This window comes from Coprinopsis cinerea (genome assembly GCF_000182895.1).
Source record: "Coprinopsis cinerea okayama7#130 chromosome 5 map unlocalized cont3.5, whole genome shotgun sequence".
In the NCBI taxonomy this organism is placed as follows: Eukaryota; Fungi; Basidiomycota; class Agaricomycetes; order Agaricales; family Psathyrellaceae; genus Coprinopsis; species Coprinopsis cinerea.
Window position 1 is genome coordinate 2,177,450 of NW_003307540.1, and position 26,038 is coordinate 2,203,487.

Here is a 26,038-nt window from a genome sequence, read left to right on the forward strand (position 1 = left end):
AGAGTGCACGAGTGCACCACCACGACGTATATAATCCCGGCTCTCAGTAGAAACACATAGAGCGCAACCCACCTCACTAATGTCTTGCTTCGTCTTTGAACCATGCGCGTTGTGGATGCAATGCATTGGGGTGTGGTGAATTAAGATGAAATTAGGTAGAGAAAATAGTACATCGTGGCGGTCGTCTATGCCAGCGGGCTGATCAACCTGGGCAATTTCAGTCAGTTGCATGTCGGGGAAAGTTGCAAAGTGGAACATACTTAATAAGAGATGGTTGTGGGTTGCTCCTCGTGAACCCAACATAGATGATGAAAGGAATCCATCCGTAGTGAATGACCGTCTGTTGCAAGGAACAAGTCAGCGCCCCGTCACAAGCTCATAGAATTTCAACATACGCGGCTCAGTTCAACGACTTTGTTGATGCGTTCCTATAAGAAACAGATGTGAGACGCTTCCTTGAGTTCCAAAGGCTTCAAACACGTACCCTTGTCTCCTCTGAAGGCATTTTGCTGGCCGGTCCTTTTGCTGTGGGTGGGTGTGAAGAACAGTGAAACGAAAGCCGTGACGAAAAAGGGACGTGAACGCCGGCAATTGCCGAGACCAACTTTTCGGCAAGCCTTGTTCCTTTGAGTTTTGTGATTAGATATTATTCTTTCCTTGGTCACTCAAAATGCCTCTCGGTCCAGCCAACGCTGCGATTCACATCCACGCACCAGCGCCAGCGGAGATTCTCCAGGCCAATCCGTAAGCTATCTACTTCTTTGGTGGAAAAATAGAGAGTTTAATGTCAGTTAGACGCACCCCGACCAAGGTCACCGTGCACCCTGTTGCCCTGTTCTCGATCTTGGACCATTATCTCAGGAGGGCAGACTCTCAAGAACGCGTTATTGGAACCCTCTTGGGCACTCGTCATGACGATGAAGTAGAGGTCAGATCCTCCTTTGCTGTTCTTCACAGCGAGACCGATGAGCAAGTCGCGGTGGACATGGAATATCTCAAAACGATGTACGAGCTGCATCACAAGGTTAACCCAAAAGAAATCATCGTTGGGTGGTGAGCTCGGCTCTATTTTATCATTGGAAACAGCTCAAAGTGCTTGATTGTAGGTACTCGACTGGCTCTAACCTCAATACCTATTCTGCATTGATCCAAAACTTTTACTCGCAAGAGACTGCACCTCACCAAGCTGTCCTGGTGTCTGTGAACACTGGTGTCGAACAAGGACAAGAAGCTGGCGTGACTGCCTACGTCAGGTCGGTTTTTGACGTTACTTCATGGGCATAATCGACAGCTTACCGGCCATCATTTCAGCTCACCTGTTGGTGTTTCCCCCAAGCCTGAAAACTGCGTCTTTGTGCCAGTCCCAGTGGAATTGAAGTTCCATGAAGCAGAACGAAGTGGGGGTGAGTGTAATCCATTCAGCATTTCAGCGCTTTCTCTAATCCGTTAATCTGTCTGCAGTTGATCTCTTGACCGGCACCGCCGCCTCGTCAACATCCACCTCTGCCCAGCCCATCGCAGACCTCGAAATCATCGAAAGATCAATACAAAGCACTCTAGGAATGTTGGATCGCGTTCTCAACTATGTTCAGGCCGTCCTCGCAGGCGAGAAAAAGGGCGATGCTGCCATTGGCCGTTATCTGATGGATACCCTCGGTGCAAGCACCGACGATCTGGAGAAGAGCGGGTTCAATTCCAGCCTACAAGTGAGTAGACGACAGCACACGCAATCCTGTATACTGATTTCTGCTTCAGGACACCTTGATGATTTCATATCTCGCGAACCTCGTTCGGGCTCAGGCAGAGGTTTCCTCGCGACTAGCATTGGCTTCCGCTCCGTGATTTTATTCGTCTATTGTATACTCTCATTCCACCAATTGCGATCATGGGTTTCCCCTCCAACTAGCTATTGAAGATTCGAGAATGCTGCAAGTCGTGTCTCGTAGCAAGGATTTCTCCCAAGGGCCAGGTATTGGCAGGACCCTGGACAGTTTCGTCAAATCCGTCATTTCCTTCGGCAAGGAGTCCCGTCTGAAGCTCCTTGCACTTGCGAAGCTCGGATTTGATTAACGGTTGAACCGCGTGCAGCAGAGTTTGCTGGGCATTGTATGGTCCAACCTCATTCAGACGAATTGCTGCAGACAGTAGGCCACGAGCATGCAGAAACAAGTGCAGATATTGTGAGCGATCTGTGAGTTAACGTTGTCAGTCCGTCTTCGACGCAGGGCCTAGATGATCTGTATACATACCTAGCGACAGAGACAGCGCTGCTGTTAGGACTCCCCAACATATCGGCATATGGCCTTGCGTGTCTTCCCTTCGCACGCGCAGTTTAAACTGCTCAACGACTGTGGTTTTCCGTTTCTCCTGCCGTAGTAGGCCTGGATCTGCGAACTGGGCCAGCGAAGCTGGTCTCGAGAAGCCTTTTGTGTAAAGAGTGAGAAGCGCGGCTCCCTGTGCTTTAGATGCACGCCTGGCAACGTGGTTAAGGGTCTGAGCCTCGTACATCTTGTCCAGTGCCACGAGCTTCTCCACCACTTCCAAAGCGTCGCCTTCACTGTCATTTTCGGCATCCCTTTCTATATAGGCCCTGAAAACACGATGGACATCTGACACAAAGGGGAGGGATGTCCTGCCATACGACGCCAGACTGTCTCTCAGGAAGGCCAACACTCGAGATTCGGCAGAGGTGGAGGTGGAGGTGCCATGTTTGAGGTACGATTCCAGTCCAGAGGAAGCGACGAATGCGCCGGTAGGAAGATTGCTGTCAGAGAGAAGCAACAGAAGATAGCTCTCGTCAACATTATTCTCCATGAGTCACCTGGTGCGTGCTTGAGTTCGTCGTAAAGAGTCGTAACTTACTGAGATAAGATAACAAAGTTACTCTAATTTCACGTGACTCTGTATGGTTCCGAACTCGCCGATACCTTTTGCCGCCAGTGCTCCTCGACGCTTTCCGGCTCTCGACAACTCGGTGTGCTCTCTCTTTCCACGAACGACTCGGAACGGAACCACGAAATTCGATTTTTCCGGGTCTTTATTGCTTGTAGGCTTTGCTTTGCGGTCTCTCCTTACCTAGCATCGACATAATGAAGGCAGTTCGCCGTGTATCTGCAACAGCCAGGATTGCTCAGGCCAATCGACCTCAACCCCAATCGATCGCACCACGAGCAACACTATCCACCAATGCCACAGCCAGAACTCCAGCCAAACAGTCTATTGGGAAGGCTTACAATTCAAGTCTGGCCAATGTAAAGCCCTCAACCCAAGAAGTACCTTTCTTCCAAGAACCCAATCGTCCTTCCCCTTCGCAAACCCCACAACCCTCGAAACAGAACACCACTCAGGATGGCAAGCTCTTCCGAGGCAATTATGTTCGAAAGGATGCAGGCTGACAGATTCGTCGAAAAGCAGGATCGGAGGTCTTGACGCCACTACGTCAATACCAAAACCTCGTTTCTTCCGGTGTCCTGCGGGGGGACGAACACCAAACCCGGATTATCGAGCGACTTCAAGAACTTCACGACCAACTTGTCACATACGAACCTCCGCCTTTGGAAGAGGAGGTCCGGGCCAATTCATTCGTACGTCTACCGGTCCTTTCCAAAAATAGCGAGGCGACTAGGGTTACTGACTGAATCTGCTCTTCCGTGGTTACCTGTTCTAGCTGTCTCGCTGGTTCAGCCGTGAAACGTCCGAACCAGTGTCATCACCAGCCAACGCCCCGAAAGGCTTGTACCTATACGGAGATGTTGGAACAGGAAAGACCATGCTTATGGACTTGTTCTACAAGACTCTGCCTCCTTCAATCAAGCGCAAGCGCAGAGTTCACTTCCATGCGTTCATGATTGACGTACACAAGCGGGTTCATGCTGCCAAAATCGCTATGGGTTTCGATGGCGGTGACCCCATTATACCGGTAGCTCGGGATTTGGCTCGTGAAGCCTATGTTTTGTGCTTTGACGAGTTCCAGGTAAGGATACAATACTTCGTTCCTGTGGAGTTTGAGATCTTCTTACAATGGACATACAGGTGACAGACATCGCGGACGCTATGATCCTGAGGCGCCTTTTGGAAAACCTCCTCAACTATGGAGTAATCATGGTCATGACATCCAAGTGAGTGCCTCCTTCCAAGGCCTAGAAGCACAGGTTTTAAGACGGGACCCTCTTCGCTCTAGTCGGCATCCGAATGACTTGTACAAGAACGGCATCCAGCGAGCGAGTTTCCTCCCTGCGATTGACCTCCTCAATACCCAGTTAAGAGTAACAGATCTAGACTCGGGGACTGGTGAGCGTGACTGTGCCTGAATTCGGTGTATTAAATTGACCCGCTTCATCTGTGCAGACTATCGCCGCATTCCTCGCGCTCTGTCCAAGGTGTATTATGATCCGCTCACTCCTGAAAATGAGCAGGAGGTCAATAAGCTTTTCGATTCATTTGCCTCCGCCGACCCTTCAGACCCTCCCATACGAAACCGCAAGATCATCACATGGGGGCGAGAACTTGTCGTCCCGGAAAGTACGAGCAAAGTAGCCAAGTTTGAATTTGAAGACCTGTGCAACCAACCGCTGAGCGCTGCGGATTACTTGGAAATCACGAAGAACTTCAGTACTATCTTCATTCTTAACATACCCAAGATGGGATTGGACAAGAAAGATTTGGTACGATATTTTCTAAGACTTTCGGTGCATTTCCGTTTTACTGAACACGGCATTAAACCTTCAGGCCAGGCGGTTCATCACATTCATAGACGGTGAGTGATTGTCATCTTTTCCACCGAGTCGGGCATATATGACCTTTTCTTTGAATGCTTCATACACAGCCTGTTACGAAAGTAAAGTACGTTACTAAGGACCTCCTAACTCTTGTGAACGCCGCTAATACGAACCCCCTTTTTCAGACCAAGCTGTTTGTCACGTCAGAGGTCCCCGTCTACCAAGTCTTCTCGGATGATCCCAATGAATCTCTGCCTGGGCACCATCACATGAACGATCATATGCGAAGCGTTATGGACGACTTGGTGAGTCTTTGTTCGATAGTGGATGTGTAAGCAGATGCTCATCGGGCTTTAGGGTCTGACCACGGATGTTGTGGGCACAAGTTCTATGTTCACAGGCGAAGAAGAAGTATTCGCGTTTGCGCGTGCTTGTTCCCGGCTGGTACAGATGGGAAGCAAAGAATGGGCTGAAACTGCTGGTCAAACCTAGCTTTCCCGAGCAGCCTGCGGGATTCATATACCCGAATGCTGATTGGTTTATCTCGACGGAATTTTGTTGTAACAGCATATAGTTTCGCGCCAATCTTAGGACACTTAGGGACTCTATGACGGCCAAACGTGACATTTATTATTCCACACCAATATTTCGTTTTTTCCACCTTTAGTGATGCATTTTGGCCTTCTATTTGGTGCGGTCCTGATAAGTAGCGGGCAAAGTAAAGTGTAGCGCATTTTCTTGAACACCGAAATCTTTTTAACACCAATTCTTGTTCACGCTCAACACCGACACTTTCTAAAGGACGCCACAATTTTTAAGGACACCGACATTTCACGACACCGAAATCGCGGGACACTAAAATCTTATCACGGTCAGGCTGGATTTATTAATTAACAGGTCATGACTCTATCTATTGTGAACAGTCAATTCCAGCCGAATGGCTATGGAACCTTACAGGAAGCAGGAATTAGTCAATGCGATAGATACTACTACGACGTACTAGAGCCACAATAGTACACGTACGGATGTCGGACTGCAGTCTGAACTTGATCTAGTTCTTCTCTTTTGTGATTGAACTACTAGCAAGTAGTATCTCCTGTATGCAATCGTTAGTTTTCGAGTTTTACGGACGTCATCATGGTGGACAAAGGCAGCTGACCGTCCAGTGTTCAATGGTTATTTGACCGTGCATTGGAAAGGGTTCCAGGTTGTACCAGCACGGCTGGCGGCTTGAGGAACCAGCATTTCCATATGTTACAGCTGCACAGTACCAACTCGGAAGTGCCAAGCCGGCATCTGACCGTCAAGTTTTCTGCCCTCGTCCAGAGTGTCGGTGTAGTGAATGTCGGTGTTGGTAAAAGTCGGGTACATTCCCCTTATCCCCAATTTACAACACCGGTGTTGAACAAGCACCTATACTTTAGATCACTACACGAAACTATAGACCACACCGAATTGAAAGCCAATTTCAGTCAAAAATGTGATATGTCGGTGTGGAATAATAAATGTCACGTTTGGCCGTCATAGGACTCTGTTTGATAGAATTACACGGTTGGATTGACAACAATAACGCTACATCGAAAACACGAAGTAAGAGCGTCCGTGGGTTGGATGCTAATATTACAACAGGCAAACAATCGTCCATAGCTTAGCGGGGCCCCGAGGGATCGCCCAAGCTTCCGCGGGAATCGTTGGTGTTGCCCCACTTGTCGGGCTGTAGAGTGGTCGTCTGTTCCCTTCCATTTTTGAGGATATACTCTACAACGTCGACGTCTTTGCTTGTTCCAAAAATGTTCTCTAGTTGTTGGTTGGATGGTTTATTCATGAGGCCCGTTGCTCCTTGCGAGACGAAGACGTCGAAGGCTGTGATAGGATGTGAGTGTCTTTGTCGACAGGAAAGTGGACGCAGCGTACGTACATTCAACGACAAGGGCTAATGGGATGGAGCTGTGGATAAGGAGTCAGGCTTTTAAGTTCGATATCAGATTTCAAAGGATGCGTACGTGTCTGTAAAGCCAGTCAGTAAGAAGCCTTATGACTAACCAGACGGTAAACTTACCTCCGTTTTTCCACTTTGAGTACTGGAAATGCCAAAGGCGGGTAAGAATCAACCCTGGAACTGGGAGGACGTGAAGGGCCATACCTGCTCTGGGTTAATTGCAACGCTGTATTCCTCGACTGACTGGGAATCAGGCTTGTAGAGGACCTTGGTAATAGTGTTCGGCATGGTTAAGTCGCGTTTGGGTGGCTTGGAAAGTAAGAGTTGCGTTTTTGAGTGTGAGGGAAGAGCTAACAAGAGTTGGCCCCTTTATAGTTTCAGCTCGTCGTTCACATATGACGTCTAGACCTGGGCGCCTCCATGTGACGTCATAGGTACATCCAGGAAGACAAATCTGGGCCTCATGCCCGGACCATTGACTTGGCGATGACTCAAATGGAACTCCGTGGAACCTTCCGACTTGCAACAAGCCTACCAACGTTCAAAGCCTCGAGGCATGTCCACGTCGTCGAGAAAGGAAAGAGAGTAGACATATTGTCCTGGACTGGTACTAGTTCGCCACAGGCGCGTTTGTGGCTGTGTACGTGACCAGTGGGAACGGCTGTCACGGTCATGTGCCCCGTGACTCATTCAACGGGCGCGTCACAACCGAAGGAAATTAACTTTGAGCTTATGCTACTTTCCGCACCTCCCCTTCATTATCGCCAGTTATACCCTAATTAATACCCGCTTGCCATGTCCGAAACAGCAAAAACTAATCGATTTATTCAAATCAATATCTTTGGCGACAAATTATACAATGCTGTGAACAGCGACGACGACGAAATCAGCGAAATCGAAGACAATGACATGAAACGTACCTGGGACGCGGACGGGACCAGGCGGCCTTCGGGGTATATCACAGTCTTTGAAGGTGAAAGGAATCGCGGACAAAGAAGCTGTTACCGCGACGCTGACAAACTTGTAGAAATGGTGAACGACGTTCTGGAACACGACCGTCATTTGCTCTCGGAAAGCGAACTTGACGCTCTAGACGCCTTTTCGAGGCTGTGCTGCAAGTTTGGCTACTTCTTGAATGAGGGTCCGCTATTGACCCTTCTGCAGATCCTTCCAGGTATTGCCTCGTCCGTATGCTCCTTCTTAAACCGGGAAGGTGGAATCCTATGTGCAAGTTTGAAAAGTGGAAGACCGAGGTTGGGCCTGATGGGCTGCTGCCTTCCATCGAACCTTTGTGCCAGCCAATCAAAGATTTGCTAGCCCTACCGTCTCAGCCCTCTTCACAAGTCAGAGTTGGGCAAGATACCCAGCCTCCACGACCGGAAATCATAGACTTGACCGAGTCCGACGACGAGGATGCCAACTCAAATGTCCCTGGTCCATCCGCCATCCCCCAGAAACCTCCTTCTGATGATCCCATTGACCGCATCATCAATCGCTCTAGCGAGTCAGACGATATTACCCTGGCGTATTTCTGTGAAAGTGACGAGAAGATGTCCCTTTACGAGCTTCTCCAGAGTCTGACAGTCGAGCAACTAAAAGGGCTGGCGAAGAGCAACAAATGCCAGCCCGGTCCCAAATCCACAGTGCGTGAGCTTTTCCTGCTCAGCGGATCTCTAGCTTAACCAAGGCGTACAGAAACAGGATTTTGTACATGCTTTGCTCGACAATGCGACTTCCCAAGGTGTCCTCGGCTTTGCGATGAAGGATAACAAAGGGAAGGGCAAGGCGTCTGTCCCTCTGAAACAGACGCAACTGACTTCGTTCATTATCGGGAAAAGTAAAGCCTGCCCCCGCCAGTCCCAAGAAAAGCGTCTTCGCGCCCAGATTCTGAAAATCCTGGGTACGGCCGTTCATTTTATCCCCCTTCTAGTGTTGATGATTTTGCATTCAAGGGAGATGTTTCCGGGTAAACCATGACTTCTTCCGACTCGTGCGCCGTATCCATGTCATCGCTTTCCGTTGCACCGAGCACCCGCCGAAGCTCATGCTTCCCGCCTTGTTGACTCGCTTCAAGAAGCGGACTTACGCCGAATACAAGCACGAGCGTGATGTCGACATCTGGCCTTCTAGGATTGAGCTCGTACATTACGAAGAAGCCCTGGAGCTTGAAATGCATCTTGATCAATTGCTGGAGTCGAAGCCAGAAGAACAGCCACGAGGGAAGACTGTCGATCCCAAAGCTCGGGAAACTCCAGCTACGCCAGGGCCAAAGAGAGTAACCATGAAAACGCCCCGCGCTTCCAAGACAACCGCGCCCTCCACACCTAGAGAAGGAGAGTATATTGACTTCGGCCCGGATGGTTGGGATATTGACGAGGAGGAGGAAGAGGAAACCCCAGAACCCGACGACCCCAAGATCAAAAAAGCGAAGCAAATTGTCAAGCACCTAGACGAGTGGATCCTTCAGCGGTGGACATTGTGGCTGGAATGGAAACACCATAGGAATGCGGGACGGACACCTGCATTGCAACGTTTCGAGCCCGGTGCGTGTTCCGTCCAAACTGTCCGCCCAAACTGAATTAACTTCGCGCATAGGTTACATCTATAGCCGCATGATGCGCAAGGTTTTAAAGTCCTTGGCTCAGCTGAAGGAGTACCAGAGGGAATTGGATGTCATTCAGGCAATGCTTGGTCAGCGTCTGTTTTTACGAGGCAAACGGGCCAAATTGTATGAGCGCCGGGCTATACTTCAGACCCGCTACCTTCACAAAACACCCGAGGGGAAGGTGGATCTCAATGTGTTGCGTCAAGCTCTGGAAGGGGTGAAGGAGGCTCTGCTCGACGATGACACTGTACTCGGTGCGTAATCAAGCGATATCGTATACGACTGCCATGCGCTTACTTTTACTTTCTGTTCAGTCGCCCGCCCTAGTCTCGTGAGGCGGCTCCGAAAACTGGAGGCAAGACTCAAGCTTCCCCCGGGAGATCGAACTGTATGTGAGGGAGAATTGCGCGAGGCCCAAACGGTGAATATCGTAGCCAAGCGCATCTTCAAACCCGATTCGACGGGGAAACCGACCAACAAGGAAAATATTGCTTCCTACATGAAAAATAACTCGACACCTAACGTCAAACAGCCACAACGGCGCGACGTAAGTGTCCTTCCCTTTGTTTCTCCTTTGGTTTCTTTCAGTGCGTTGACGCCATCTGTCTCTGATACCTAGTCTGTCCCCAATCCGGCCCAGCGGAAGCACCCAGGCAAGTCCATTTGGGTTGGACGAAACTCCGCAGAGGTCAGTGTGGAACAGGTGGCCTTAGAGTACTACGAGGACTTGGGCTTCAAAGGGTAAAACCCCGCAGTCTTTATACTACCATATCCAGCTTTCGCTAATCCTCTTCTTGGTGGCAGATTTCACGCCGAAACCTCAATAATGACCACTATATTTGGTTTACTCTTTTGGGACATAATCTTCGCGGACATTAGGGGTGCTTTCGAAACCAAATTCCAATCTGCGCCATTGGATATCGTCGACGATTCTTTCTATTACGCTAGAAAGGATATGATAGACGCGAGACTGGAGGAGCTTCGACAAGGAAAAGGCGTAGAAATTCTTCAACGCCATTACGCTGCACACAGCGAAACCAAGACTTGCTGCATTGGCGTCCGATGGGACATTTGTACCGAGCAAGATTTAGTCGAAATACTCGAGGTAAACGCTTTTACTCATTCCTGCTTGGTCGATAGGCGAGTCATTAACTCGTTTCGCCGTCTAGTGCCTCGGCGGTAAACAACTTGCAAGTATTTGCAAGCTCTTTTGCGAAGATTACACCGGACGTTGTAGTGGTGCTCCCGATCTCATCGCCTGGAATGCTCAACACCGGATCTGCAAGTTTATAGAAGTCAAAGGACCTGGAGACACTCCACAAGAAAACCAGAAGGTAGGCTTGTCTCTTCCCTGGTAGGGGACAATCTGGCCCGAGACTGACATTCCCCTTTTCCTTTCCTTTCACTCCGTTCTTAGCTCTGGTTTGACTCTCTTCTTGCGGCTAACATCGACGTGGAAATCTGTCGAGTGGCCGATGTCAATGACGTCAAAACTCATACGACGGCAAAGAAGAAGGGGAGGTCCTCCGCCGCACCGTCTACCAGGAAGCGCAAGCGAAGCACCACGAAACACAGCGGCTCGGACTCTGATGTGGAGGAACAGAATTACGACAAACTCGATCCCCACTGCGATGACGAGCTTCCGCAAGTTTCGTCGTCCCGTAAACGGAGAAGAGCTACGGATCCAGGTGAACCGTTGTGTTTACAGTCATTAGGCGCTCCTCCACGGAGAAGTGGCCAATGAACGTGTATACGCCGTCTCTCGTGACTTTCCTTCCAATCTACCCCTCTAGGGGTAGTTTGGCATTCAATTAATTTGATCACCGTTTCGTATTCCTCTTTTGCTTGGTTGGCTTCTCTCCATTCGGGTCGAACGAAAATGCTTTCTTAGAGAAGACTTACATCTCTTTACTACTACGTTTTTACCGCTTTGCTTTTCGGCGTATCAAATCTTATGAAGGTATATTTTAAGCGAGGCGACAAACAATGGATGGAGCGAATCACTCCGAACCGAAGCTCAAAATCGAAGAAGACGAAGAGAACTGGACGAGTTAGGGCAACTCCGCTCAATCACCAACGGTCCGTGTGGGAAGAGGTTTGTTTACTCGACCATGTGTACTATCTCGAGAACTTCTTCCAGTCACAGCGACGCCGTCCTTTCCCTTTCCAGACCTCTTGTCTATTGTCTATGAACGTCGTGGGTATTAGAGAGGGCCTGTCGAAGGAATTTTCATTTAGAAACCGTCGGTACGTAAGGGTCCACAACGAACCTTCCGTGGGCACACTGAAACGGGTATGCCGCTTGGGCTAACTGGGAAATGAGACGTTCGCATTGCTCTCTAGTCAGAGGATCATTGAACATAATGGCTCCTACTTGCCAATTCAGTAAAAACAGGGGAAAGGGAAGAGGCAGCTCCACTTACCTCGACAGGCCTTCGAATTAGCCAATTCGAGCAAACTTCGAGGGCAATGGCGAAGCGCACTCAGCCATTCTTCCATACCAACTGTTGCTTCTCCTGGAAAATATGCATCGTAAGGCCTAATCTCCCCTTCTTGAAGTTGACCGAGGAAACTTTTGATGCATTCTTGTAATTCTTTGCCCTGTAAAAGCTTCGAGTAGACGATGGTCAGCATCAGGCTAAGCCGTTCACAGAACGCGAATCTAGTACCCACCTTATCGGAGAGGACAGAGGGCAAGGAGGTCACAAAGACTTGGACATACTCCTTACTAGTGCCACTATCCGAAGCTTCAGTGAGGGATTCAATCGGAATTTCTGAAAATGAAATGCCCCAGTTTCGGAAACTGGCCTGAATGGTTTCTTTCCTTTGAAGTAACGAAGCTTCGTGCTTGGTCAAGAGGACAGGGAAAGGGCATGGAAGCTCGGTCACAACTGGCCCGTCGCTTGGTTCGCTCCTTCCGGCTGAAGCGCGAAGGAAGGCAATGCAGAGAGGTCTGAGAAACCTCTCCACGCGGATTCTTTCATCCGCTGCATGCTGATCCACCAAAACCATTATAGTAGAAGACGCCCTGGACCCAGAGGCTCCCATTCCACCTGCCTTCTTGCCATTGAAGTCGACCTCAACCAAACAGGCAATGAACTTCCGATCGACCTGGTTAATGACTTGGGCTTGACGCAGTTGATCGCGAGAAATCTGCATCGCAGCACTTTCGTCGTGCGACCTTACGTGTTGAGTGGCATCGCTGCGGCGCCTGTGAACAGGAAATGACGGCTCTGCGAAAGGTCCTTCGGTGGAGGAGCTCAGCTGATATGCTTGATTCGTCTGAGAGGCACTCAAATTTAGATCCACAGATAGGGGCGGGGAGAAGGGAGCCACATTTCTCACCTTCAATGCACGGGAAAGCCACTCCGGGGTAGAAGCTGGACGCTGAGTTGAACTTTGCGACTGGAGCTTCAAGGTTCTTCTCTCGGATCTGAAGGCTCCCACCGAACCAGTCAACTGGCTTTCGGCATTCTCGGATTCCTGGACAGGCTGTAGTCGTGAAATTCCAGTGCGGGAGTCGATGATAAAGCTCTCTCCTGTATCGGGATCCGTCCAAGTCACATCCCGCGATTCCTCGTCCTGAAGACAGGTCAGCAAACGTCAGTGCCGGTAGAACATCGAAGTGACATACGACGTTAACGAAGAAATCGGAAGGTGTACTCTTCGAGGTTCCTTTGATCTCCTGCACTCTTGGCTGTGACAAGCCTCTGAGGGTTTCGGCTTCCATAAAGCCGGAATCATCGATGGGTTCCTCCACCCTTCTTTTCTTTCTGGGACTCTCGGATGGTATGGCGATGTGGTCCTCATGACTCGCTAAACTTTCGCTAAGCAAGAAATCGTGCTTCGCAAGAAATCCGCGTATGGTTGAAGACAATAGGCGAAACACTTTAGTCCGATCCTACGTTTGGTCAAAGGAGGAACAAACTTAAGAAAGTGGAGTAGTACCTGAAATTCAATCGCCGTTTTGTCGGGTTCAAAGCAGTTATCGATTTCATGGGCGGGTATGGTGATATTCAAAACGTATACCGGGCGCTTCTCAGCCTTCCGTGGCGACCTGCGTGAAACTGCGTCTGTTGAGGTATGATCCCAAGGGAGCTCGAAGCACGATGCACACCATTCCCCTCCATGTCGTCGCGCGTGAAAGCCTGGATTTGGATTGAAGAATGAGAGTGGAGTATTTTCCACTCAATTAAACCACTTACAGTTCTTGAAAACGAACTGCGTGAGAATTGAAGGTCAATTATTTTCTGTAGGTCGCTTGACCGTATTGGATGTCGGTTGATATCTGTTAGCCTTGGTCAGACGCGACTATCAGGCTACATCGAGAATGCACTTGCATAAAAATTGGAAACACTGGGGCGTTTGATTAGGAGAGAAGGGAGCATAAGAAGACGTGTTTACCTTGGAATAAGTCCCACATAAACTGATAAACCCTCGTATCTTCAGGGCGTCGGAGCACGCGTCGATCTCCTCTACGTGCTAAATCATCAACAAGGCCCGTTCAGAGTTCGCACTTCCGAAGGCCATGGTCACCTACCTCTACCAAGGCGTGGCCATATATTCGCCTAAAGGACTGGAGCATTGAGGATGTCTGACAAACAATGAGCTATAGCACAGTATGAACAGGAGGGTCAGACAAACCCGTGCTATCCTGACAGACTTGGTCTTCGTCACGTTCGAGTCTTCGCGTATGTCCTCCAAAGAGAATGTCACGTCCGGAGACACGACGGCATATGTCTCAATCTCCTGACGAACGAGATCCCAGGTTCGACTGGGGGACGGATGGGAGAGCCTTCGAACGGGCAGCTACAAACCATGAGCGAGGTCCCACGGATGTATACATCGGCGACTAACGTTGTAGAAAGCATCGCGAATACAAACTACGGTTCCAGGATGCTCTCTTCGCCACCTCACCGCTGGTCCTTCGTACAATCGTTTCCCGCCCTAAGGGATCCTTCATAAACAACCAATTACCACGAGGACACCCGCCAGCACACCTTCAAGATGACGGACGAGCATTCTCTCGAAACCGCCGTTCGAGAAACAATTTCAAGACAGCAAAGCTCAGCAGCAGATGCCAACGCTTCAGATGACCGTCGTCAATTCATGTTTTTCACTTTCAAACGCTTGAAATGATGAAAACCTTCGCCTCTAAAGCCAAAAGTTGATTGGGCGTTCATGGCGCTTGGAGCATAGCTCTTGGACGTGGCTGCCGGCCTTCAATCAGTACATTTCCCGCTCAAAAGCGCAATATCACTCACAATACCGTCCAGCATCCCCTTCCTGAGCGATAGCGGCCAGCCCCTCTCTGTTAATGCCGCAACCATCGTCCTTGACCCAGCAAAACCATTCCTGGGCATTCAGTCCGATTTCTATGGACTTTGCACCAGCATCAAGCGAATTCTGAAGCAGCTCAGAGACTATCTGAGGCAAGGAAGTCAAGATCTGCGTTGAACGAAGTTTAGCCTGGGTAGGGACACTGAGTGTCTCCATACGCAAACCAGCGGTGTGATGACAGTCGCGGTACAAGTTGAGAAACACAGAGCGAGCCATGACGTAATGCAAACCGGCTCACCAATGCCGTAATACCTCGCTTTTGGTCAGAAACTGGACAAAAAACCTTCGTCGAGTGCAATCCCTCACAGAAAATCAATGATTGTCCAAGCTAAATTTATGTCACAGAAGGATTCTAGATGATAGTAAACGTCGGCGGAACAGCATTCATTGTGTTAAATACTCTTGTGGGTGTGCTTTACATACGGAACGCGCCAAACCCATGGTTATTGCCATCCCATGTGGTAGACGAATGTTGCTTTCCTGACCCTTCTCCTCGCGAGCTTACCAGGCCAAGGGCGAGTCCTACGACATCACGAGTATCTGTGGGTTTGATGATACCGTCATCCCAAAGTCTGGCAGTAGAATATAGGGCTGTAGATTGGTGCTCAATCTCTTGCTTCAAGCTCTGATGTTGTTTAGGATCTCTGTGGAGGCGTTATCAGAATGATTCAACCCCGTTGAGCCCCTGTGTGACTCTACTATCACTCACTTTGAGACAGTGGCCATCACGTCGGATAGCTGTCCTGAACCCATGACGGAGACTTTGGAGTTCTACAGCCAACAGATGATCAGTTACCGAGTAATAAATGCCATAGAAGCGGTAAAAATGGAAATGGAACTCACGGGCCACATCCACAGGAATCTCGGGGAATACTGGGGAAAGGATATCAACATCTGTTACATATGTCGTTCGGAGGCGAGTGGGCGCATCAGATACTTACAGCACGTCCAGCCATTCCTAAAGCGTCTGTCAGCACCTTAAAGTATGATATCACGAGCGCAGTTGACTCACCATAATTACCAGCGCCAAAGCTACCGCCCACAATGACAGTCAGCTTAGGCACGTCGGCACAAGCCACGGCTCTAACCATCTTTGCACCTATTCAAAATTTCAGCGGACGAGACAGGAGGAAAGCTCCCGCGACACTCACCGTCTTTCGCGATGCCTCCCTTTTCAGCCTTAGATCCCACCATGTATCCTGTCGAATCAAGTTAGTCAATTCAAATGGCCCTTCCAATAGACTGGTATAAAGGTAAAATCCGAACCTGTAACGTTTACCAAGAATAGCAGCGGTATTTGACGCTGAGAACACAGTTCGATAAAGTGCGTAGCTTTCAAAGCAGATGGAGAAAACAAGATGCCGTTGTTCGCCACAATACCCACTTCGTAGCCGTGGATATGTGCGAAGCCCTGTTATGATTTTGGTCCAGGCTTTAAATCATTCAGGCTCAACGTTGAATGGAGTTTAGCACGTACTGTAACCATCGTTGTTCCGTATTCTTTCTTGAACTCTCGGAAACGACTACCGTCGACGATACGAGCAATGACGTCGCGCATATCAAAAGGCTGTCTGACATCGGTGCCTACAATTCCATGCAACTCAGAGGCAGAGTACAACGGATCCTCCGGTACTGCAGTCGGCTAGAGTGTATGAATTCCAATATGAGTTCTTTCCGCCGAAATCGCATGTAAAGCATGAAGGAATCCGTACCGCCACGCCTCTTCGTCCCGCGGACCCTAGGTCACCCACGATGCCTCTTGCAATGGCAATGGCATGTTCGTCATCTCTGGCGAGGTGATCGGTAACTCCACTCTCGCTGGAATGCATCAATCCACCACCCAGAGTTTCTTCATCCACAACTTCTCCAGTAGCAGCTTTGACGAGAGGTGGACCAGCCAAGAAGATCCTTCCTTGGTTCTGGACGATGATGTTTTCGTCCGCCATGGCAGGAACATACGCGCCGCCTGCACAGAAGGTTATACCCATTCTTTCTAGCTTGGGAGCCTGAACTTACCGGCCACAGAGATGCCATGGACAATAGCGATTTGGGGTATACGAAGAGCAGACATCTGGGCCTGGAACATGGGCGTTCACTCAAGCTTCAACCTTCGTCTAGGCAAGACACGCACCATGTTATAGAAGATCCGTCCAAAGTGCTCTTTGTCGGGGAATACATTGGCTTGATGTGGTAGAGCAGCACCTCCAGACTCGACTGCACACGCATGGATTAGGGGTATGCCAAGGCAGTTACGCGCGTGAACGTACCAACGTAAACGCACGGCAACCCGTTCTCCCTTGCAATTTCTTGTGCGCGCAAGTGCTTCTTCACAGTCAAAGGATAGTAAGAGCCACCCTTGACCGTCGCGTCGTTTACAACTATCATGCATTCTCGTCCTGAAATACGACCGATACCGGTAATAATCCCAGCTCCTGGAATCGACTCTGGGTAAACTTCGTGGGCTGCTAGTGGCGAGAGCTCAATGAAGGGAGAAGCCGGATCTAACAGTAGTCCCAATCTGAGGACCAGTAAAGATACAGTCAACAAGTCGATTCAACTATAAGACCTGGAACTTGAGCAACGTACCGCTCGCGCGGTAGCAGCTTGCCCTTGCTCCGCATCCGCTCTGCAGCCTTGGGTCCACCTCCAAGTCGCACTTGAGCAAGCTTGCTCTCCAAGTCAGCTACCAAACCGTCCATTGCTGCAGCCTTTTCTTGGAATTCTGGAGAACCGGTTTGAACCAGCGAGGGTAGGACCGAGGCATGGTAGCTTCGCTTTGGCGGTCGCGTCGCCACAGATCTGAGGGTGTGCCGCAGAGGTCGAGGTAACCGATGCATTGCGCAATGAGGAACGTTCAAGGCAAGAAAATCAGAGGAAGCCTCGCACAATGTGGAGGTCGTTGAGATTGAAGTTGGACCCCAGTTGCAGTCAGGAATTTACATCATTACCCGGCCGGAGCTATTGGATGGAAGCAATAGCGCACATACCGCGTCTATGATCCGGTTCCGGTTACCCATAGATAAAATCCCAGTCGTCATTAAATAAAGTAGAAGGGAATACATGCTAAATGGTGTCTAGAAATCCTTCCACTCGTCCCAGTCGTCGTCCTTCTTCGCTGCAACTTTTTTTGCCTTACCAACGCTACCTGTACTTGACGATGACCTTGAGATGGAGGTAGACCCGACGGCACCAGTGTTCAGGGAGGTTGTTGGTTGGGTCTGTGGCTTATCGTATGAAGAAAAGAAGTCGTCGTCGTGGCTAGGATCATAGAGTCCCGATGTTTCCTGGAATTCGTTTGGACTGGTCAATGACAGCTGACCATACCCTTCTCGTGAAGGCCCTCCCTTGACTGCACGTGCTACTCCACTGACGGTATCAGCAACGTCGACACCAAATGAGTGTTTCGACCATTCATTGGCAGAGCTTCCAACCATCGCGGCTTTCTTCTGGGCCTCCGTCATGTACCCTCGCACGGTAGCTTGGAAGTTGGGATCGGTGACCTTTTCAACTCCAGGCTGAATGACGTTTTCTGCAACGACCTTGGTAGCTCCAGCGACAGCGGCGGTGAAAAGTGACCATCCTTTGCTCAACGCAGCAACAGGGTTTTCTTGGAGGTCGTTGAGCGTTGGTGCATTGGCTGAAGATAGGGCATAGGATGGGTGTGCTGCTGGTTCAGGAGTGCTTCCGAAGCCTGTGTACTTCCCCCCTTGAGAAGGGGGCAAGTGTTCCGGTCGGCTTTCGTTGGCCTTGCCCAGACTGGCAAAATAGCTCTCGTTCTGAGCTTTCTGGTCGGCTGGAAGATTGGGTGTACTGCTGCCAGATCCCCCAATTGAAGGGGTCTGAGAGCTACTTCGTGTAGCACCTAGGCCACTGCGCGCTGATGCCCTGGACTTGCGCAGGCCAGCTGCTGATGGAGCGGGGGACGCGGATCGACTGTTTGCACCGAATCCTGGAGGGGCCGGTGAAGGGGACCAATCGCGACCTGCGAGAGCGGCATCCAGCTAATAAAAGTCAATAGAGAGTTGAGGAGGCTATAATCCAAATCACCTTTTCCTTGTATTGCGAGGCAGCCCAGGAATGGTACTTTTCGTGCGGACTTGCATCAGACTTGGGTCCACCTGGATATGAGGCCATGAAGTCCTTGAACAATTTGTTTCCCCCATTCTAACTGGTGTATTAGATTCATTCCAAGGTGCAAGGAACTCGAAGCTCACCTGCATCCGTTTCAGCTGGTCCTCTTGCCAGGTGTCCATCGAAATCGATCGAACGAAGCTATAGTGGGCTTGAAGTAAGGAAGACTATCGTTTCATGGTTTGGTGGTTATGCTAGCCTGATATGCACTCCAAAGCTTCTGTGCGTTCCAGCGCATTGAAGACAGACGAGGATTGCAAAACTAGTATTTGGATGAGTTTCTGCAGGTATTAATGAGATGGATTGGAAGACTCACCCGAGAGAAGCCCATTGAGGATTAGGATTGCCGCAGTCAGCGCATATCCGGTTCTCAAGATCTTCTCGCTTTGCAAGCTCGCTCAGGAGCTTCCTGGCTGTTGGTTGGTCCATCGACGATGAAGGCTTGTGTTAAGCAGAATCCTGATACTTACAGCCTCGAGCGCGGGTGGCCTTGATCAAATTAGCGGCACGTGGCGACACGCCGCGGCCTGTTCACCCGAGTTGGGCTTGGCAATCTGCTCATGAGGCAATATCCTCGCATTTTCGTCCCGGTTCTCCAAAGACAATTGCAAAAGGAGATTCCCAAGAGTACTTTCGAAATTGTATTTCACATCCCAGCGACGGTATCACAATCGGGGGATGCACCAGAAGGCTGGGACATCCAAAAGCGTGGTACGAAGAGGCACATGACGTCTTTGACATATCCATTTCCAAGAACTGGTTCAACTCGTATTCCGAACCAGTCGTCTGATTAGATATCGCAACCAATCGTTCTTCAAAATATTGACAGTGGATTATTGCGTAGTGGTTAGAAGGCAATAGACAACAAGGGAAGCAAAATAACATTTTGTGAATTAGTGACTAGTGACTTGGTGATATCCTGTGATTGGGGTTCTGGAAAATGTGCCATCTGCCACCGTGTCCCTGCTCAGTGTTCGTGCGAATTCCCTTCTTCGTAGCACATCCCGTCTAGATTTCGTTCGCCATTGACCATCATCCCCAGCGGCGACCTCACCCAAACTACATTATACATCCAGCCAGCATCCGCCTTGTCCGCTGTCGTCGAAATGATCCAGCAAACGAACAGACAGACCTCTGTGGTCGACCCACAGTCTCCAAATAGTGACGGCCCAGAAGTCTGGGGCCAATGGGCTGGAAGAAGGTAACTCTGCTGTCTATCCAGTCCTCTGGGACCTCTGGGCGGGCTAATACCGATTTTCAACATCAGACACTACTCTTTAGAAGTGGTACAGCATCCTTTGCGTGCCCGAATGTGTGGTTTCGGCGATAAAGCAAGTATATGGCATCCAGACTACCAAAAATCAAGCCCCACTCATACCTGCCAAAAACAGGATCGGAGACCATTAGCCCCAGCCGCTGTAGCTAAAATGATTGTACGAACAGAAGACCAGAAGCTTGTGGACGTCGAGTATGTACAGACTTGTCCTCGCCACCTCCTCGTCCAGCTTCTGAAGCTTGATACACAGCGATGTCGATTGCTCTTTCTTCTTGGTTACCGTCGATCTTTGGTCCGCAGATGGGAAGCAAGAAATGAATCTAGTTTTACACCCTTCATCGACAGACAAGTACGCACCGCCAAACCCGCCCACCAAACCTAGCGCCAGTACTACCCGTCGCCGCACCATTAGCTCCTCCTCCCGGCCACCCGGCCACCAGGCGTCTAACTCCAGTACCCCGGCTCCGCCCAGGCCGGACGAACAGGTGAGAACTTTCAGAACCAAATTCTGTTCAAATTCTTATCACTTTTGCACATAGCCTCCATCGAGTAATGGCTCAGGATATTACCCTTCCCAGTCGCAAGACAATTTGACGCCGAGTTCCCCCTATCCCCCGCATTCTAATTCCGAGCAACCTCAAACGTGGGGTTATCCTCCGCCACCACCCATAGACCGCGCAGCTCCATTCCCTCCGCCCGTTTTGCCCTCAATACAATCCTTTAACCGCACTGCCTCGGGTGATTGGAACCCCTCTAATAACGACGACAACTATCGTAAGCTTTATCTTTACTCCGCATACAGCGGGGCACCGGTGTTCTAAACGGTTGGTTTCCAGCTATCGACCCCGCTCTTCGCAACCCCGAAGGGTACACTAATAATGCACAGCCGGACCAGCCCACCTACGGATCGGGGACGACCTATCCGCCGAACTACCAAACCCCGCCCATGCCTCCAAACTCCGGAAATGCTACACCACAGAACAACATCCCTCGAAATCTCGCCACTTACACAAGAACCCTTGTTGGCCCGCTTTCAGCCAACGCATGCCGTTTGTTAGACGAACATCGCAAGCCAGGGATCTTCTTCCTTTTCCAAGACCTTTCCGTACGAACCGAAGGTTCGTTTCGTTCGTTCAAGAACTTCCCTAATGTTTCAAACCAAACGCGACGTTTACTCCCGCTTTGTTTATTTCAGGAACCTTCCGTCTTCGGATGCGGCTTATGAATGTGGGAGCGTAAGTGCCTCTTGTCTCCTTTCTTCGCGTCCAGGCGCTCAGACAAAGGTTGCGACAATCGACGTTGACACTAACATTCCTAAAACGTTGCTTTCTAGTCCTCCTGCACCAGAGCCAGGATCATGTCGCGTTCACAATGACATATCACCGATCCTAGCCCAAACATTCACAGAACCTTTCATCGTTTACTCAGCCAAGCGATTCCCTGGCGTTCCAGGTTCGTTCAGCTCTTTTTCTTGTCCACGCACTCAAGTAACGGGATGAAAAATTCGTGCCGCTAGACACCACTGCCTTGTCTATTGCGTTTGGTAATCAAGGTCAGAAGTTGCCCTTGGTAAGTCAGATGGCCGTTTGTCCGCAGCCATCGTGTGGCATCTCATCACACCCGTTTGTCAACTAGCGAAATCGCCATGGAACAGGCAGTAAGCGTAGACGAAGAAATCAATCTGGCTCCGAGGGCGAATCTGAAGATGATTCCTAATGTTGTACTAACCCTATGTTTCCGGGATTCGGTGGGCTGTTGCCTCTGGTTTCATAGTTTGTAACGAATAGAATTATCCGACTGGATGTCCGATAGCGCTATGTATTATGCTCTGTTCTAACTAGTAATATGGACTGGCGTATGCAAATTACTTCAATATCCGTTTGTACATCTTACCGAACTTCAATTCCCCAAACTTCGCCATTTCCTTCTCCCTGAAATCCATGACCGCTTCGAAAGCCTCCGGATACTTCGTCATGATGGCGTTGAGCATAGCGTGCGCCCTAGGAACATCCGGCTCCGACTCAACCATAACGATGCCTTGGTCGGTTCGTGTAGACGGACGAATGCAATATCCTTCCTCCAGTTTATTAACGACTCGTAGCAGGGATCGCAAAACCGTCCAGTGAGGTCGCCACACGTTCCATGTCGGTGCCTTCTTGATCAGCCGTTCCAATTGCATGAGGTGTCTATCCTTCTCGGCGTGTTCATAGCGTGGAGGGCCAATGAAAGCCCGACGCATAACAATCCGACGTGACGGAGAATCCCATAGAGAGCGACGAAATAGATGTGTTGATGTGCGAGGGTCGACCTGGCCAGGGGATGTCGGTACTGGAGCGTCGTAGAGCAATGGTGTATTTGGGTTGTTCATTTCGAAATCGAATTCATGAGCAGCTCGTTGGTTGGCGATATTGATGTTTTGAACGATCTCGAACGCGCGGACTGGGTCACCGGCTCGAATCATCGCAAGAGTGAGAGACGTCCAGTTGATATGATCGAGTTTGAGATGATGTTGCTGGTAATCCCGCCAAGCCTCTGCCACCTTCGAGTGAAGGCCGCGGGAAGCACAGGAATCGATGTAGATGCTGAGTGCTATGCAGAGACAAGGGTCGGGTGCGTTCTGGGAAGCAGAAACTGTCTCCACGTCCCTGAGGGGAGCAGCAACGTTGATCTGTCGGACGCCGTGCTGGAGGATTTCTGGCCAGATCCCGAGGACGCCTTCCAAGTCGCCTGCCTTCGAATAGGAGCTCATCAAGAAGGTCAATAAGAGCAAAGTTGGTTTCTCCCCGGATTGCACAATGGACCTGTACAGCCGCTCGGCGTCTTTCAGGGAAGTCCGCGAATAAACGTGGAAGAGCGGAGCGTAGAGGTGCTCATACCACGTCCCCTGGCCATCGGGGTGTGATTTCCAAAACCCGTCCGACTGGTCGATGAGCTTCTTGATGAAGTCCTCCGCGGCTGGCGCACCCCCGAAATGGTGCTTCTGGACGAGCCCTCGAACAACAGACCCGTAGGTGTGGGAAGTGGGTTCGAATCCGAAGGCAAGCATATCATCGTAGACAGAGATAGCTTCTTTCGTCATCCCCCACGCGTTGAATGCGGCGATCGCGATGTTGAAGAAGTGGGGCGAAAGTATCTTGGCTGAAGGGTCGCTTCTCTGTTTCCGGAGGGATTGTCGATAGAAGCGGCGGACGTTGTCGAGGTTCCCTAAGTCACAGGCCGCTTCGAGGTAGAGGGCATATGTGTACTCATTGAGCTTTATATCGAGAGTCTCCAGCCGCCATACTTGCTCCTCAATGAAGCCGAATGGGGCACCAAGGTGGATGTAGGCTTTGAAAAGGATATTGAAGATGTTGATGTCGAATCGCGTATAGGGGTAATGATCTCTGATATGCTTGAACGTCTTGAGGACACCAGTCCACGTCCCAGCCTCCACATGGGCATTCATGAGGGCTGTGAATGTGTGAACAGTGGGTTCTATCCCGGATTGAATCATCCGCTTGTATAGGGCTTCTACCGTCACGGGATCTCTCCGGCGAGCGAAGTATCCCATTGCGGAAGTGAAGACGGATACGGTGCCCGCTCGTTCGCCTCGGACTCGGCGTTCGTCAATCTCTGTGAAGAGGGAAACGAGGTCTTCAACCATATCACGGTTGGCATAGTATTCGACGACCAGCCCGTGAGGCTCGTCAGATAAACGGAAACCCCCGGAAACCTTCATATCGTCTATCCACCTTTCCATGCCATTGCCGTGGTCGTGTCGCGTCAACGCCGAAAAGACGACAGAATAATGTTCTGGCTGAGGATTGTTGGTGCGTTGTCCGGATTCGTTCTTGGGGAACAATCGATTGAAGGCACCGAGAGTGGCTGGGGCGTCTTCAGCGTTGAGATATGCCCGTAGCAAGTGCGTCTGGGCACGAGGATCATGTCTCTCGCTGAATGACTCGCGATATATTCGTTGGGCTGCCATAGGATCACCCATTGCCGATGCGAGGAAAAGAGATAGGTCGGGATGTGCAGAATCGTCTTTCGGAAGGCAGAGCAAGGCTGTCTTGGCCAAGTCGAATTCCCTGGATTGGATAAGCTTCATGGCCAGGACTTTGACCAGCCCCGGAGAAGCATACGCGGAATGTTGCTGCCGTACTTGGTCGACGAGAGCCGTCGCGGTCTTCAATGACTCTGCATCCATGAGCCCGCATAATAGAAGGTCCAGAAGTAGAGGTCGATGGGGAGGATGAGAACAGTTGTATCTGGCGACGGGGTCTTTTATACCGGTAGCTGCAATGCTTATCCCCTGACGTACGGCGCGACGAACCTCCTGCAGTGTCTCCAGAGGGCATCGCAGTAGCTCCAACGTCGCATGGTAATTTTCCTGAGAAAGGTCTTCCAACGCCCTTGCCTGTTTCTGACTGTCCAGGTAGCGGTGCAATGACCAAGCCCAAAGACTCCACGTCTCGTCGTCGATCGCCCGCCCTTGCCCTTCCTTTCCCTCCACCCCCTCAGTCCGTGCAGCAGCGCGTCGCTGTCGCAGAAGCGACAACAGAGCAGAATTGTCACCGAGAACAGCTTGTAGACGTGCCTTCGCTAACCTTGTAGCTTCGACGTTGCGAGGTGGTCGCATTGAATCCAACCTGTCAAAGACCGTCTGAAGCCGTTTCCCCCATTGTTCAACAGCGGAAGCACTGATCTTGCCCTTGTTCATCGCGGATACTTCAAGAGCCTGGAGCATGTTGATGGCGAAACCGGCCAGATAGTCGCTCTTTTTCAAGGCGCGGTATTTTCCCTCTACTGCAATTTGATACGCAGCCCATGCATCGCCCATATTGTCTCGTAGATCTAGACCCTCTTTGCAAAAGAAACTGAAGTGTTGAGGTCGTCGACGTGAGGGAGAGCGTTTCGGTGGTTCGGGGTAGAAAAACGAGGCGAAGGAGACATCCTTGTTTTCGACGGCTAACGATGCGTGGCCTCGTTGACTGGAATACGGCGTTGGAGGAGGAAGCGACGTCTTCAGGTCTGAGGAGCTCGCGTTTTGTTGAGACCGTCCCCGGCGGGGTGTCGATTGGATTTCAAAATCCAAATCCCATGGATGATTTCGGTCTGTTTTCCATTAGCACTTATTAGCACTTGTCCGTTAGAAAGGAAGGTTGTACCTACCTGGACAGGCCAACGAGTGTCTAACGCAAGACCATTCTTGACACTGAATCACGGCGCTTGGGCGAGAGCTGGATTGAGAGCTGGATTGAGAACCTTCTGCAGTCCATGCATGCTGCCTCGGTACGGGTGTGAAGAAGTTGCTGGATATTGCGCTGCGTTGGGCTGACTTTGAGACTGCTTGAAGAGCTGGATACCGGCTGATTGACCCCTTGACTAGATTTGCCAGCGGCTCGACCATGAAATCGTTGAGACGTCGAACCCTATACCGACTGGTGTTTAGACCGGCCTTTCGAGTACTAAGAGCGCTTCCTACCGACCTTTAAAAACTACGGGGCTCGCACAAGAAGGAGAGAAAGAATTTTGCTGGCCACGGTAGACGGTCTCGACGCATGAGTCGGCAGGCCCGAAACGCCAACTCGTCCCGATGTCATTTTAGCGAGTCACGTGTCCTCGCCGTTCCGCACCGGGCCTGGATCGATCAATGTCGCACAGGATCATGATGGCGCGTTCAACGCTCTCTCCTACTCGTTGAAGCTTAATGGAACCTATCCAGACCCCACCTCACGAAATTATCGTGGTCAACACCTTAGAGGATCGCCAAAAATGCTATGATGTGGTCAGATTTACCCTAGATTCCGTTTTTAAGGGTCTATTCACAACCCACATCCTCTCTAGCGCATCAAAGTCTTCCACCTAGAGCAAAAGTTTCCCCTAGAAACTGAGATCGATGAGCTCGTATTTTGCTTCTGGATGGTCTTTTGGACTCCAGTCTAACTCGGAGAAATGAATCAGGAATGAAGACATCGCTATCCACTTCCTGCTCCGGTTGACTCCATCGTTAGAACCAGTTGGCACCATCCGACTGCTTCAGCCTCCCG

The 26,038-nt window shown here is 50.4% G+C and overlaps 12 protein-coding genes across 12 annotated transcripts; 4 read left to right on the top strand and 8 right to left on the bottom strand.

Moving 5' to 3' along the window:
• Positions 1 to 185: 185 nt before the first annotated feature.
• On the bottom strand, positions 186 to 505 carry CC1G_01324 (hypothetical protein; the record flags this gene model as incomplete). The annotated part of the gene is made up of 4 exons (XM_001837360.1): positions 186 to 207; positions 261 to 340; positions 396 to 428; positions 485 to 505. 4 exons carry the CDS (start codon positions 503 to 505, stop codon positions 186 to 188), a joined length of 156 nt encoding a protein of 51 aa, XP_001837412.1.
• Positions 506 to 670: 165 nt separating this feature from the next.
• On the top strand, positions 671 to 1,842 carry CC1G_01325 (eukaryotic translation initiation factor 3; the record flags this gene model as incomplete). Its single annotated transcript, XM_001837361.1, has 6 exons — positions 671 to 744; positions 796 to 1,053; positions 1,107 to 1,253; positions 1,312 to 1,403; positions 1,462 to 1,706; positions 1,756 to 1,842. 6 exons carry the CDS (start codon positions 671 to 673, stop codon positions 1,840 to 1,842), a joined length of 903 nt encoding a protein of 300 aa, XP_001837413.1.
• A 60-nt stretch (positions 1,843 to 1,902) lies between these two features.
• Positions 1,903 to 2,814, bottom strand: CC1G_01326 (urease accessory protein UreF; the record flags this gene model as incomplete). The annotated part of the gene is made up of 2 exons (XM_001837362.1): positions 1,903 to 2,189; positions 2,250 to 2,814. 2 exons carry the CDS (start codon positions 2,812 to 2,814, stop codon positions 1,903 to 1,905), a joined length of 852 nt encoding a protein of 283 aa, XP_001837414.1.
• Positions 2,815 to 3,089: 275 nt separating this feature from the next.
• Positions 3,090 to 5,210, top strand: CC1G_01327 (AFG1 family mitochondrial ATPase; the record flags this gene model as incomplete). The annotated part of the gene is made up of 10 exons (XM_001837363.2): positions 3,090 to 3,374; positions 3,423 to 3,584; positions 3,668 to 3,973; positions 4,033 to 4,118; positions 4,181 to 4,290; positions 4,348 to 4,664; positions 4,729 to 4,756; positions 4,826 to 4,842; positions 4,904 to 5,023; positions 5,076 to 5,210. The coding sequence occupies 10 exons, from the start codon at positions 3,090 to 3,092 to the stop codon at positions 5,208 to 5,210; spliced, it is 1,566 nt and encodes a 521-aa protein (XP_001837415.2).
• A 1,028-nt stretch (positions 5,211 to 6,238) lies between these two features.
• CC1G_01328 (hypothetical protein) lies at positions 6,239 to 6,945 on the bottom strand (the record flags this gene model as incomplete). The annotated part of the gene is made up of 5 exons (XM_001837364.2): positions 6,239 to 6,581; positions 6,637 to 6,665; positions 6,722 to 6,725; positions 6,778 to 6,799; positions 6,862 to 6,945. 5 exons carry the CDS (start codon positions 6,943 to 6,945, stop codon positions 6,367 to 6,369), a joined length of 354 nt encoding a protein of 117 aa, XP_001837416.1. The 3' UTR covers positions 6,239 to 6,366.
• Positions 6,946 to 7,452: 507 nt separating this feature from the next.
• On the top strand, positions 7,453 to 11,006 carry CC1G_01329 (hypothetical protein; the record flags this gene model as incomplete). The annotated part of the gene is made up of 11 exons (XM_001837365.2): positions 7,453 to 7,630; positions 7,685 to 7,798; positions 7,822 to 8,300; positions 8,353 to 8,557; positions 8,610 to 9,200; positions 9,253 to 9,516; positions 9,577 to 9,809; positions 9,882 to 10,003; positions 10,067 to 10,367; positions 10,432 to 10,596; positions 10,680 to 11,006. The coding sequence occupies 11 exons, from the start codon at positions 7,453 to 7,455 to the stop codon at positions 11,004 to 11,006; spliced, it is 2,979 nt and encodes a 992-aa protein (XP_001837417.2).
• A 486-nt stretch (positions 11,007 to 11,492) lies between these two features.
• CC1G_14675 (hypothetical protein) lies at positions 11,493 to 12,992 on the bottom strand (the record flags this gene model as incomplete). The annotated part of the gene is made up of 5 exons (XM_002911200.1): positions 11,493 to 11,632; positions 11,686 to 11,863; positions 11,936 to 12,544; positions 12,608 to 12,844; positions 12,897 to 12,992. The coding sequence occupies 5 exons, from the start codon at positions 12,990 to 12,992 to the stop codon at positions 11,493 to 11,495; spliced, it is 1,260 nt and encodes a 419-aa protein (XP_002911246.1).
• Positions 12,993 to 13,505: 513 nt separating this feature from the next.
• Positions 13,506 to 14,818, bottom strand: CC1G_14676 (hypothetical protein; the record flags this gene model as incomplete). Its single annotated transcript, XM_002911201.1, has 8 exons — positions 13,506 to 13,550; positions 13,667 to 13,744; positions 13,803 to 13,871; positions 13,907 to 14,071; positions 14,120 to 14,209; positions 14,263 to 14,348; positions 14,409 to 14,474; positions 14,527 to 14,818. The coding sequence occupies 8 exons, from the start codon at positions 14,816 to 14,818 to the stop codon at positions 13,506 to 13,508; spliced, it is 891 nt and encodes a 296-aa protein (XP_002911247.1).
• A 199-nt stretch (positions 14,819 to 15,017) lies between these two features.
• On the bottom strand, positions 15,018 to 17,496 carry CC1G_14677 (hypothetical protein; the record flags this gene model as incomplete). Its single annotated transcript, XM_002911202.1, has 13 exons — positions 17,189 to 17,496; positions 16,870 to 17,120; positions 16,734 to 16,816; positions 16,619 to 16,679; positions 16,315 to 16,568; positions 16,080 to 16,244; positions 15,869 to 16,013; positions 15,754 to 15,801; positions 15,615 to 15,701; positions 15,544 to 15,569; positions 15,446 to 15,475; positions 15,312 to 15,373; positions 15,018 to 15,246 (listed from the first exon to the last, which is right to left on the bottom strand). Exons 1-13 carry the CDS (start codon positions 17,437 to 17,439, stop codon positions 15,018 to 15,020), a joined length of 1,692 nt encoding a protein of 563 aa, XP_002911248.1. The 5' UTR covers positions 17,440 to 17,496.
• A 180-nt stretch (positions 17,497 to 17,676) lies between these two features.
• On the bottom strand, positions 17,677 to 19,162 carry CC1G_01331 (ARF GTPase activator; the record flags this gene model as incomplete). The annotated part of the gene is made up of 4 exons (XM_001837367.1): positions 17,677 to 18,603; positions 18,650 to 18,766; positions 18,817 to 18,874; positions 19,050 to 19,162. 4 exons carry the CDS (start codon positions 19,160 to 19,162, stop codon positions 17,677 to 17,679), a joined length of 1,215 nt encoding a protein of 404 aa, XP_001837419.1.
• A 998-nt stretch (positions 19,163 to 20,160) lies between these two features.
• Positions 20,161 to 21,725, top strand: CC1G_01332 (hypothetical protein; the record flags this gene model as incomplete). Its single annotated transcript, XM_001837368.1, has 8 exons — positions 20,161 to 20,201; positions 20,260 to 20,494; positions 20,549 to 20,783; positions 20,846 to 21,127; positions 21,205 to 21,244; positions 21,343 to 21,461; positions 21,526 to 21,578; positions 21,645 to 21,725. The coding sequence occupies 8 exons, from the start codon at positions 20,161 to 20,163 to the stop codon at positions 21,723 to 21,725; spliced, it is 1,086 nt and encodes a 361-aa protein (XP_001837420.1).
• Positions 21,726 to 21,782: 57 nt separating this feature from the next.
• On the bottom strand, positions 21,783 to 24,828 carry CC1G_01333 (hypothetical protein; the record flags this gene model as incomplete). Its single annotated transcript, XM_001837369.2, has 1 exon — positions 21,783 to 24,828. One exon carries the CDS (start codon positions 24,826 to 24,828, stop codon positions 21,874 to 21,876), a length of 2,955 nt encoding a protein of 984 aa, XP_001837421.1. The 3' UTR covers positions 21,783 to 21,873.
• Between the last annotated feature and the right edge of the window lie 1,210 nt (positions 24,829 to 26,038).